Here is a 13,376-nt window from a genome sequence, read left to right as displayed (position 1 = left end):
GAACATGATGTGACCTCTGGCTTGCCAACACAAGTGACCTTGATCCTCAAATGCCCGATGTTAATCAACGGGGAAAAAAGCTAGTAATTGGACAGCGTGTGTAGTGGGGGGAGGGAGGGAGGGAAGGAGGTGGTGGGGAAGGGGGTGGTGGGGGTCTTTGACCTTGAGGTGTGAGTTTACCATCTCAACCCAGTTACTCCGACATACAGTACATACACCCACAGTAGACGCAACAACTTTGTAGATACAGTATTTAATAACCGAGTGAAACAGAAAGGACAGGTTTTTCATCATCAGCGTTTTGATATTCCCTTTTTTCGTCAAGTATCCACCGCGATCGAGCCCGAAGCGTAGTACAGATTAGAATCACTAGACATTGATTACATCTCCTCTGCTGATGTGCTAGTTATGTTAATCGTCCTCTTTAATGCCTGTGATTTATTATGCACAGCTGTTTATTAGCGATCTTCCTCTCCAGATCCTTAGTGGCAGGTCTTAAAGCTGGGTAGATCGCCCGAGGGCCAGGGAGCTGTGATATACAGCTCCTTCTGTTGCTCAGCCTGGAGAAGGTTGCCTGAGTAGCTGAGTAAACACATTGGCCGCCTCATACATATTGAAGGGGGTACAGGCTCCAGACTCCACTGTCCGTGTATGCATGTGTGTGTGTGCGTGCGTGTGTGTGTGGCTGTGTGTGTGTGTGTGTGTGTGTGTGTGGGTGTGGGTGTGTGTGTGTGTGTGTGTGTGTGTGTGTGTGTGTCTGTGTGTGTGTGTGTGTGTGTGTGTGTGTGTGTGTGTGTGTGTGTGTGTGCGTGTGCATGTGCGTGTGTGTCGTGACCAGTATATTCATGTGTGCAGGACTGACAGTGCTGAAGATGTACTGTGACACATTTACTGAGCCCAGCGATAAGGATGACACGGACACAAATATACCGTATGTAGGCCAATACTCACACACACACACACACTCGCAGGCAGGCACAGACACACAAGCAAAATATAGACATCAGCAACATATTTTTGTTGTTGAACAGCACCAAAGGATACGCTGTATTGATTCTGGATCCTCAAGGCAGAGTCTGCACAGTAAGACTGACGCAATGCTCCATATAATATATGAATATCAATATTATTGAGATTTCTTTTCCTAACAAGGATTGTAGATAAAAGTTTAAATTGAAAAAGACAGACTGATGGTTGTGGTTTATCGCATCATAAACTTGATGCCATGGAATATAAAAAATCTGTTCCCAACTATCTCGACCTGCATAGAGCTGAAACCTTTTCGACCTGAAGTGGAACACCACGAGGTTTATACGGATCGTTTTAAGTCGTTTATGGTCTTTTATATGTGGCATGTAATGTTCAGTCTCAATGTTCAGTCTCTTTGAAGTATTTGCCTTTTTACGTGTTTGTGGCTGAACTGCCATGAGTTGGTTGTCCAGTTGTGTGGATCGTACACCTCCATACACTTTGGTTGGTTGCTTTGTTGCTTGTGTAACATAATGTTTCCTCTATTATTAATCAAAATAATACCCTTCTTAATAATAATAATAATAATAATAATAATACATTAGACTTATATTTTTCTAGATCTAAATCTAAATCTAAGTGTTTTTGTAGGACAATCTACTAGATTTCGGGCGGAGAAGCAGCGAATTCTCAAATTCTTGTACATTATTTCCAAGGAAATAGTTTTCTTTCATAATTTTATTTGCTGTAACACGTGTTCTATCTTTCCTAGAGGATAAATCCCTCCATGTAGGAGACCCAAGTTTGACCCCCTGTCAGGCATAGTGGTGGTGTGACTCTGGCTCCTCCCATAGGGGGTCAAAGGGTCGTTTCAAAATCTCTCACCCCTCAAACGTCAAACATTTTCTCCGTAACATACATTCTCTTGTCATAAACGGAACATGTCCGACACGGACGTTTATGTCACGCTGTATTCATCACGCCTCTCGGGTGGCGTGTGCTGCAGGCAGACATGATGAGAACAGAGATGAGAGGGGATTTCAGTGGTTTAGGCAAGGACGACGTCTCTCTGCCGTGTGTGTCGTGGGAGGCGAGGTGGAGCCGGGCCTCCACGTCTGTGTGGTACATTTGGCGTGTCTCCATCAGAATGTCTGCTCCTCCGCCCAGGAATGTCGTACCCAGGCTGGAGCCTCTGCTCTGCAGACGCGTCTGGTCTGGTCGCTACCACCAGGAACCTCTCTGTGACTTACCCTCTGTCAATACTGAAGGTCCCAACCGGCCGCCCCAGAACAGCCTCTCTGACCTCATCTTCCCTTGATCATTTCATGTGTCCTCTGTGATTTCATCCCTCTGTTCTAGGACTGCTTGTATAGGATTGCTTGTTAGATTAATTTGTGATTTATGTGTGTGTGTGTGTGTGTGTGTGTGTGTGTGTGTGTGCGTGCGTGCGTGTGTGTGTGTGTGTGTGTGTGTGTGTGTTTCATGTTCCAGAGAGGTGTGTGTGAAGCAGGACGGCCGGGTCCACCTCACCGTGGTCTACTTCGGGAAGGATCAGATGAGTGAAGTCCGCAGCACGCTGGAGAACACATCCAGGTGGGTGGAGTCAGCTGACACCATAAAGGTCACACACACACAAACACACACACAAACACACACACACACACACACACACACACACACACAAACATCTGATGAATAATGCAGCAGCGTTGCACCCTTAGGCTCTCGGTGAACTCTCTGTTAGGGTCGGATATTACAGGTCTGGGTGCAGCGATGCTGACAGCGTTCAGAACGAAATGAGTGTCAGATTGACCTCTGCCCCCGCGGAGGAGAGGACGGGTCCTCGGGTCAGCTGTTATCGTGCATGTTCACACGGGGGCCCTGCGGAGCACGTGATTGGGTCTGGCGGGTTGCCATGGGAACGGACGAAGGGATGAACGGACGTCGGCACCTTTGGGTCACGCCGGGCTCAGGTGTCGCTCTGAGACAGAGAAACAAAAGATGGGCCTATCTCTCTATCTCTCTCTCTCCTTCTCTCTCTTCTCCTCCTCTCTCTCTCTCTGTCTCACTCTCGCTCTTCTCCTTTCTCTCTTTCTTCTCCTCCTCTCTCTCTCTCTCTCTCTTTCTCACTCTCTGTATCTCTCTATCCCTCTCTCTCTGTCTCTCTCTCTCTCTTTCTCTCTCTTTCTCTCTGTCTCTCTCTATCTCTCCCCCCCTCTCCTCCCCTCTCCCTCTCTCTCCCCCCCTCTCTCTCCCTCCCCCCCCTCCCTCTCTATCTCTATTCTACCTCCCCCGTCTCTCTCTCCCTCCTCTTTCTCTTTCTCTCTCCCTCTCTCTCTCTCTCTCTCTCTCTCTCTCTCTCTCTCTTCAATGGAAGTGGATGACAATGAGGCAGACTATTGTTTACAGGCCTGGTTGGCATCTGTTCCGGTTCTCAGGGACGGCCTTGGAGAGGGAAGTGTTATGACGGTGTGAACAAACAAGAGGGAACAAGAAGAGAAAGGGACGGTGTCCTTGTCTGGTGTTTTTTAATTTTTTTGTGAATGAGGCTACTGCTGAGTGCATACTGAAGCAAAGACTGCAGCAAATAGTTGTGATATCTCTCCTTGACTGTCTCGCTGTAGTCTGAGAATGTAGAGCCACAAAGAGACTCTCTTGTTCTTGGAAGTTCTTTATTTGGTCCACAATTTCTCTGATTGCTGCTATACAAGGATCGCAGCCTTACAGGCCCTGCGGTTGAGATCCTTAGATACCAAACGCGGCGCAGTCAGAGTGGGGGTGGGGTGGGGGGAGCTGGGGGGTCTGTCCCATGCTCTATCCCATGTTCTATAAACAGCTCCTGATCGTTCAGTGCCCTGGCTGTTATGTAAGCCTTTCTATGACTCCGGGGGTCAGCCGCTTTCATCAACCTCTGATCTCCCAGAGAGCGCAATATATTCTAGATCTCCGCACTCTCTCTTTTTTCGGGCTTATTCGGTCTGAGCGGTCGTGGATTCGTGTCAGGGAAAGGGTTGTTGGGTTAGAATGTAGCCACGGTACATTTTTCTGTCCCTCCTTTCCTTATTATAGCTTGTTAGACCTCCTCGCCATCCGCCTGCGTCGATGTCGATACAGTATATCTGTTTCCAACAGCGCGCGGCTCATTAGCTTCTGCCCGGTTGCCAATCAATGTTGTCCTTCACTGTCCAGAGGCTAGCGAACCAGATGTACCACAACAGCAACGTACGGGGGTACGGGAGTTGAAACTAAGTTCAATTCTCGACGGCAACTTCACGAGCGGTGCCGAACAGTGAGGCAGATAGAGCCGTCTTATCATTCCGCACAGGTTGGTTAGGGATAGCGGTTAGCTACAGCGCTCAGCCTCCACCGTGTGATGGATCAGGTTTTAGACACAGGAGCTGTTTGAAGAGTGGCGGAAATCGATACACATGAATAATTACTGTCCATAAGGGAGGGATGGAGGAGGAGTGGAGGAGGGAGGGAGTGAGTGAGTGAGTGAGGGAGGGAGGGCAGGAAAGAGGAGAGAGAGGGTGTCGAGTCCAGGGTGTGAAGCTCAGCCTCAGTGAGCTCAACCTCAGATCAAGAACGCTGCTGAAACACACACGCTGTCTGAACATAAACACCAGCCCAGCAGACCTGCAGTCTCACACTGAATACTGAACACAACATCTCTATAACCTTCCTACCTCCTTGGGAGAGCATCCTGGAAAAATATCACATAGCACTGCATCCTGGGAAATATCGCACAGTATTATATGACCGCAGCTGGTGTAAGGGGCGTAGGTTTGCATATGGACGGTAGAGACATGTCCCTACCAATATTTCAGCAAACTCAATTGCATTATCTCTGGAGTGAAGTCTTTATTAATCATTCCGATGTTGTGTCTCTACCAAAGTTGAGACCAAACTATACGCCCTTGAGCTGGTGAAACCGAGAACGAGTCCCCGACCGACGGACCGTTCAGACATTTATTCATAAAGATTTGAATACATTTCAGCGTTGTTGAAAAATCATTAAACGTCCGAACATTTTGACCGGTTGGTGACTTGTTCCCGGTTTCACCACACTGTGTCACAGTGTCACTGAGCTGACTACAGGAACGTTCAGGAGAGCTTAAGGTGCGGCACGGTTAACACACACCAGCATGGTCATGGGAGCCCCATCCAAAGCGCTCCATCTTAAGTTGTTTCCCTTGGTTGTTTGTGTGTTGGCCTGAGTACCACATTGCAAACCAACCCTGGCAGGCTAGCACTGGTTACCTTGCCTGAGGGCCAGAGTGAGCCCAAGTCTGCATCTTCCATGACTGATAGTCTGAATTATATCAAGACAGTGGATACAAGCTGTCCAGGGGTCCTCCACAACACTAGGGGGCGCTTCCGCACTGTCAGACTAGTGGGGAGTGAGGTGAGGCCCTCCCAGACAGACAGACACACCTCAGGGCACACACAGTCCAGCAGACAGCCAGGTCGTGACCCCGTAGCCGAACGTTTCCCCTCCTCGTGAGCAGCATACGGGAGGCTCTTCCTGTGCTTGTTTTGACGCGCCAGAGACGGAGAGAGGGAGGATAAACAGGAGGAAAGAGGGAGGATAAACAGGAGGAGAGAGGGGGAGGATAAACAGAGGAGAGAGGGAGGGTAAACAGAGGGGAGAGAGGGAGGATAAACAGGAGGGGAGAGAGCTGTTGTCCCAGACAGACATGGCCTCTAAAATAAACCTGAATCACCCAAGGAAATATTCCGAGTGTGTTTTGGCCTGGAGGCTGGCTGACTGAATCACTCCTGGCTAAACCCCTCCAGCCTGTCTCCCAGCCCCTCCCACCAGTGTGAATGAAATAAAATCCTGTTTCCCTTTCCTTTGACGGTCCTCAATCCCCCTGGATTTCCCAGCCCACGTACATTTCTAGCGCTTATTTGTGGAAGAATTACGGTTTCGAAAAGGTATTTAACCAATGTCAAACAACTCCCATAGGGCCTTGCAATCAGTCAGTGTCTTCATGTCCAAAGAATTTCATGTGACTGAAGATTTCGCGGGCATCACAGCTGGTGGGGAATTATGGTAGCGGTATTAACAGGCGTGAGTGTGTGACTGTGTGTGTGTGCGTGTGCGTGTGCGTGTGCGCATGCGTGTGTGTGTGTGTGTGTGTGGACATTTCTCTGCCAGTCAGTCTGTCTGTAGCGTGGGTGTGTTTGTGTTTGTCTTCTCCAGTGCTGATACAAGGCAGATGTAGATTAATCAGTTTATCTTTTCCAGAGGCAGATTTCCCCTGAGAGGAAACCTTCCTTCTGGGTTAGTTACAGATATGGGACACGAGTGGGTTTCAGCTCTGGAGACCGCCAAGAGCCAACACACTGGGATTTAGTCTCATAGGCACCATTCTAAACTACTCTAAAATACGTCATACTTTTACTGTTCTTAAATCATAATCATAATCATAATAGCTTTATTTGTAATAGCCTACTGCTTTTCAATCTTACAAACAAGAGAAAAGATCACAGAAATTACACCAGCCTAAGATTCCAAACAGAAAGAAAGTAAAGAATGAAAATAGGCCCCACGGTGGTGTAGCGGTCTAAGCACTGGCCACTAGTGCATGCTGCCCACCGGGGACTGGGTTCGAATCCCAGCTCGCCAGATCCGGATATGGCTGGGGCACACACGCGGAGCGGCATATTGGGCGGCCGCTCCCGAGGGAGGTATAGGAGTAGTTCCGGACAAGGATCCGTCGCGCAACAGCGCCCCCGGGGTGCCGGAATAACAGGTGCTGGGCTCGAGGAGCCAGTCAGCTAGTCTGCCTGGCGGCCTCCTCTGGGACTGCCGGCCACGGGGGTCGTGCGGCGGATCCTTCGCAATAGGCAGGGGATAATTGGATGCTAGGTTGGGTTCAATTGGCTACCAAATTGGGTGAAAAAAAGGGGATAAAATCTGAAAAAACAAATAAAAATAAATTTAAAAAAGAATGAAAATAGGCAAGTAATTGAAAATCAGGCAAGCAAATACATATTTAAAACAATACATTTACATTTACATTTTTGGCATTTAGCAGACGCCTTATTCCAAAGCGACTTACAATCAATACATTTGAATACTAAGCATGTGAATCAGCAGTCCACTATTCGTTGCAGGAAGAGTACTCTAGCTCGGGCCCGGGGCCACTGATAGAAGGAAAAACCTTCTCCCTATTATCGCCTTCTACTAATTTTTTTATTTATTTATTTATTTATTTTTACTGGAGAAACTGAGAAACAGTACAAGGGGGGCAGTAGAAGTTCTTAGGGACACAGTAGAGGGGAAAGCGGGTGTCTTTAGTAGACGTAGTGGTGAGGGTCAGAAGATGTCTCAGGAGGAGCAGTTAAGATGTAACCTGAAGAGATGGGTCTTCAGTCTACGACGGAAGATGGGTAGTGACTCTGCCGTTCTGACGGCCGTGGGGAGCTCATTCCACCAGCGGGGAGCCAGTGTTGTGAAGAGACGTGATCGGGCAGCCCGACTGCTGTGTAGAGGAGGTGGGGCCAGTCGGCCAGCCGAGGTGGAGGAACGGAGTGAGCGGGCAGGGGTTTGGGGGGTTACCATTTCCTTCAGGTAGGCAGGGGCTGTCCCTTTAGCTGCCTGGTATGCAAGCACCAGGGTCTTGAATCTGATGCGAGCTGCTATCGGGAGCCAGTGCAGGGTGCGAAGGAGAGGGGTGACATGCGAGTATTTGGGGAGGTTGAATACCAGCCGGGCAGCAGCATTCTGGATGAGCTGCAGAGGTCTAATGGCTGAAGCGGGGAGCCCAGCCAGGAGTACATTGCAGTAATCCAGGCGGGAGATGACCAGTGCCTGGGTCAAGAGTTGCGCTGCCTCTCTGGTAAGGAATGGTCGTATCCTTCTGATGTTGTAGAGGATAGTCGGTTATCCAGGATCACTCCAAGGTTCTTGGCTGTCAGGGAGGGGGTTACAGTAGAGTTCTCCACTGTGATGGAGAAGTCTTGGAGAGGGCAGGCTTTCCCGGGGATGAAGAGGAGCTCGGTCTTGTTAAGATTGAGCTTAAATAGAACAATAACAATAGACAAAGGGTTAGGGTTAGGGTTAAGAGAGACTTAAAAGAAGACAGAGTTTGCCAGGTTTCTTTCTTTCTAGGGAGGCCGTTCCAAAGTCTAGGGGTCCTAATGGCACAATCCTGGTCACCTTGAGGTTTCCGTCTAGACTTGGGAACAGTCAGCAGTGCCTGTTTATAAAGTGCTGGTATGGTCTGGTATGTGGGGCGCTTGGTGGCCTAACACTCTAAGCGTCGACCATGTAACAGCAGGGTTCCTGGTTCGATTCTGGCTGCGGACATATCCTGCATGTCATCCATTCTCTCTCTCTCACCCATCCTTCCTGTCAAATCTCTACTGTCACTATCGCAAAAAAAAAAAAAAAAGAAGGTCTTCTATGTATACAGGGGCTCAAGTATGTGTTGCTTTATAAGTAATAGAATAATACAGATTCAATAGAATCTTAAAATCAGTTCTAGAATCTACTGGAAGCCAGTGTAAGGAGGCTAAAATTGGTGTGATGTGAAGGTTGAAAATGTACAGTATGTATAATTCATCTTGGGTTCTGGGCTAGACCCAGACAGAGCATTAGCTATTTAAAACCTTCCCGTGTGTGTGTGTCTGCGCGCGTGTGCGTGTGTGTGTGTGTGTGTGTGTGTGTGTACGCGCATGCGTGCGTGTCTGTGTGTGTGACAGAGAAAGAGAAAGTGCACGTACGTGCGTGCATGTGTGTTTGTTTGTGTGTGTGTGTGTGTGAGGCGGAGAGCTCCCATTGCAGACCACTCTCACTGCCGTTGTCTTCATAGGGGGTCTTGTGTCTGAGCTCACAAAGTGCCTCTCGTTCTCCAACTCCCTCCACCAGGGCAGCCGCCCCCTCCTACTAATAAAGGCCCGGTAGGCAAGCCAAGGCGTGGTTGTTTACTGTGGGTGTAATAACAGCGGTGAGGAGGCTGAGATGTTACAGCACATTTGTCTTGTTGACACAGTGAGGTGCATGTTAACGAGCCTCACCGTGGCGACTCATCCCTCCCCTGGAATTAGTCATCATGTACCCACTTTGCACACCTGATCGTATTAGTCCTGCTCCTCTCCGAGGGTAAATTAGGTTTGCCACAGTATGCAGGGTAACGTGTGTAGTGTGTGTAGTGTGTGTAGTGTGTGTGTGTGTGTGTGTGTGTGTGTGTGTGCGCGTGCGTTTGTGTGTGTGTGTGTGCATGTGTGCGTTTGTGTGTGTGTGCGCACGTGTCAGTGTGTGAGTGTGTGTGCGCGCATGTGTGTGTGTGTGTGTGATCTGTCGCCCAGTTATGCTACAGCATAAAGACCAAGCTGTCTATAGTATGTGTGTCCAGGAGGTTCAGCGGGGCCATCTGTTCTCTGCTCTCATAAGACACATTAGACACTCAGATGAATTAAGCCTGTCCATGAACCTAATTAACTTTGAAGTAATTAAGTAATTCACTTTTTGGTAAATATTTCAGCCCCATCGCCCTTCTGTTTAAAAGCTATTAAGTTATGCGTCCAAATCTTCTTTTTCTCTCATTCTCTCGCTCTCTCACTCTCTCCCTCCCTCCCCTCCCGCCCTCCCTCTCGCTCTCTTCCTCTCTCCCTCCCACTCTCTCTCCCTCTCACTCTATCTCTCTCTCTATCTCTCCCTCTCTCTCTCTCCCTCCCTCTCTCCCTTCCTCTCTCTCTCTCTCTCTCCAGGGAGATTCACTTTAAGAACTTCACTCTGCTCCAGCTGAACGAGGAGTTCTCCCGGGGGCGTGGCCTGGACGTGGGCGCCAGGGCGTGGAAGGGCGGCAATGTCCTCCTCTTCTTCTGCGACGTCGACATCTACTTCACCGCCGACTTCCTCAACACCTGTCGCCTCAACACTCAGCCTGGTGAGGCTTCCCTGCTAACCCTAACCCTAACCAACCCTAACCCTATCCCTAACCAACCCTAACCCTAACCCTAAACCAACCCTATCCCTAACCCTAACCAATCCTATCCCTAACCAACCCTATCCCTAACCCTAAACCAACCCTAACCCTAACCAACCCTATCCCTAATCCTAAACCAACCCTAACCCTAAACCAACCCTATCCCTAACCCTAAACCAACCCTAACCCTAACCCTAAACCAACCCTATCCCTAACCCTAACCAACCCTATCCCTAACCCTAAACCAACCCTATCCCTAACCCTAACCAACCCTAACCCTAACCCTATCCTTAACCCTATCCTTAAGCCTAAGCCTAACTAACCCTATCCCTATCCTTAACCCTATCCTTAAGCCTAAGCCTAACTAACCCTATCCCTATCCTTAACCATATCCTTAACCCTATCCATAACCCTATCCTTAACCCTAACCCTAACCAACCCTGAACCAATCTCAGTTCAGTTTATTCCCTGGAAACCATTGATTGTGTCCTTAAGTTGGTTTACAAACCAAGAATGCAATGAATCCGTTATCCTGGAGTAGCCTGTTCCTATATGTTATCATCCTCCTTTCACAGGTAAAAAGGTGTTCTATCCAGTTCTGTTCAGCCAGTACAATCCAACGCTCATCTATGGCAACCACGACCATGTCCCACCGGTGGAGCAACAACTGGTAATACTGGTCGCCCAAACAGGAAATACCACACAAATGGAACAAAAGCATTTTTTCACAAATAATATTTATGATTCGCCCGTTTGTTTTTGTCTTTTTTTTTTACCAGGTCATCAAAAAGGACACAGGATTCTGGAGAGATTTTGGCTTTGGTATGACCTGCCAGTACAGATCAGATTTCATCAACATCGGTAAATATCACCTCACTGTGCTCCAAGCTGATTGGTTCCCTTAAATCATTCAGTGCCGACTGGGCGAATAAAGTCACCCAAACTGTGTGCCAAAAGGGCGACTTCCTTAACCAGAAATGATGATGCTTAATTTTGTAGCCAATCAAATTATTGCTTGGTAAATATACCACATCAAACACTTGGCACTCTAGGTGGTGACTTTTCCCAGAATGCTTTGGCAGTTGGTGAGTTAATACAAACTGCGTTGAGCATTCCATATCCAAACCATGTGCAATATAATTATGGACTCAAGGATATTGGCTCTCAAGACAGGCCTGCCTCAATGCATGTCTCCATCCCAGCCCAGGCCGTTAGAGGATCTCAGAGGCCATAAAGCATTCTGGGAAGGGCTTACGTCAAGATGGTGTGTCTAGACCCAAATTCGCTCAGGGACACTGTTTGTCATTTTAGTTTAATTGCCATTGGCAGAGCATTCACAGTAGACAAATGTGACAGCAGCTGGTGAAACCTGGAAAGTCACCAATTAATCAAAATGTTCTGACTTTGTATTCTGAAAAATTAAAATAAATGTCAACAAATTTCATTTTTCAAAAACAATGACACACTGACTAGTCAAGCCAAAACATTGCAATGCAATGGATTCGGTGAGTAATCCCCACTACTACCTAGTTAACTAGTCTATAACACTACTTTACATTGTTAGCAGGCTCACAAAACAAGCTGTGTTAGTTGACTAGCGAATGTGTAATTGATTTTAAATTTTTCAACACTGAAATGTAAGAATAAAAGTCTGTACATTAAACCCGGCTGCCGACTTGTTTTCCGGTTTCACCAGCTGCTGTCACAAATCATACCAGTATCGACATGCTCTGAGAGTTGCATAGCTATACAGAGAAACCCACAAGTGAAATTCTGACATTTATCATAAATCTTCCATTCATTCAGTCAATGGTTAAATTTGCGCAATGATTCGACTTACGCAACCGGATCTCGAATTAGGATCCCACCCTTGGCGTGTAGGCTATGTAAGACGTAGATATTAATGCATTGCTCAACGTGTGTTAAGAGATAAAGAGAGAGAGAAAAGCCATTATTGTTGTCAGACTCCCACAGTTGGATTAATGGAGGATATTAGCGGGCCTCACCTCAGTGCACAGTCATAAACAACTGAACAGGTTGAGTTCAGCCCTGGAGCCCAGCGCTGTCATCTTCCAAGAGAACTCCCGCACATAGATAAACAAAACATGATTACTCACCTCACCTAGGGCACTAGGCTGTATTACTGATTGTGTGAGAGGGACTGACTGACTTAACCGTTTGAATTCCCCTGAGGAATGCAAAACAGTTCTTCCTGGTATTCATCATATCGTGGTATCGCTCATCATCGTTCACGCATCGCCCTTTTAGATTAACTCCCACGGGAGGGGAGGGGGGAGGGCGGGGGGGGGGGGAGTAAACATGATCATCACAGGGAGGGTTGTGAATAAAGGGGTGGCGGCGGTAGCCTAGTGGTTAGAGAGGCTGGCTAGCAATTGGAAGGTCGCTGGTTCGATCGCTGGTGCCATTGAGCAAGGCTTCCAGGGGCGCTGACTTTGGCTGAACCTGTGCTTAGAGCAAAAAAACACCAAAATCCAACAATAGATTTACAAGTTAATTGCATGGCAAATAAAACATTATTATTATTATTATTATTATTATTATTATTATTATTATTATTATTATTATCATCATCACAAACGAATCAACACATTTGTCTGACCCGATGACCTTTGGCTCTAACACCTGCTGACCTCTGATCCCTGCTCCAGGCGGCTTCGACGTGGACATCAAAGGCTGGGGTGGCGAGGACGTGCACCTGTACAGGAAGTACCTGCACAGCAACCTCCTGGTGGTGCGCTCGCCGTCGCGCGGCCTCTTCCACCTGTGGCACGAGAAGCGCTGCGCGGACGAGCTTCCGCCGGAGCAGTACAAGATGTGCATGCAGTCCAAGGCCATGAACGAGGCCTCCCACGGCCAGCTGGGCATGCTCTTCTTCCGCCACGAGATCGAGGCGCATCTGCGCAAGCAGAAACCACGCACCTACGCCAAGAAGACATGAGGGAGGCGACGGAGTCGGCAGGAGAGAGAGAGAGAGACAGACCGAGACACACTGAGGAGCCGTCTGGCGTAAGGACAGAGATGTGGCCTGGCGTTATGTCCTGCTGATGAGAGGACTAGAGAGAGAGAGAGAGAGAGAAATAACCCAAACAACCCCAAAGCCAAACAGCCATATGAAAGAAGACGTAAGGCATCTGGAGAATGAACTTGAAATGCAAGCACTTGATAGAAAAACAGAGAGAGACAAAAAAAGGACCAGCACAAAGACTAATTGCTTCCTTGTGTTCCGGCCTAAAATCCTGTGCCTTGTGTGACCTAAGAGATAACTGATTTTGCGAATCATGAGGAGTTTGCTGGCATTTCTTTGGCCATGGAAGACTTGTGTTAGATTTCATTTTATGTACCGTAGCCTACTGGAGCCCCCTAGCGGACAGCAAAGGAACACCGTAAGTGTGGAAGGAACAGGACATGCAAACGCTAATTGAGTGATGGTTGTTCACTTGTGAAACC

General features: G+C 48.1%; 1 protein-coding gene across 1 annotated transcript in view; it reads left to right on the top strand.

Annotated features, from left to right (window-relative positions):
* LOC308155373 (chondroitin sulfate N-acetylgalactosaminyltransferase 1-like) overlaps positions 1-12,867 on the top strand; it is a gene marked incomplete at both ends in the record, with an annotated part of 18,125 nt that extends 5,258 nt beyond the window's left edge. Inside the window, 5 exons of the mRNA XM_080528686.1 lie at positions 2,461-2,562; positions 9,691-9,869; positions 10,484-10,578; positions 10,688-10,769; positions 12,578-12,867. Coding sequence (XP_080384812.1) covers positions 2,461-2,562; positions 9,691-9,869; positions 10,484-10,578; positions 10,688-10,769; positions 12,578-12,867 — 748 coding nt within the window. The remainder of the gene's footprint in view (positions 1-2,460; positions 2,563-9,690; positions 9,870-10,483; positions 10,579-10,687; positions 10,770-12,577) is intronic.
* Between the last annotated feature and the right edge of the window lie 509 nt (positions 12,868-13,376).

This window comes from Nansenia antarctica (genome assembly GCF_963989245.1).
Source record: "Nansenia antarctica genome assembly, chromosome: 4".
NCBI classification, from domain to species: Eukaryota; Metazoa; Chordata; class Actinopteri; order Argentiniformes; family Microstomatidae; genus Nansenia; species Nansenia antarctica.
The sequence above is the reverse complement of the archived record's forward strand: the minus strand, read 5'-3'. Positions and strand labels throughout refer to the sequence as shown.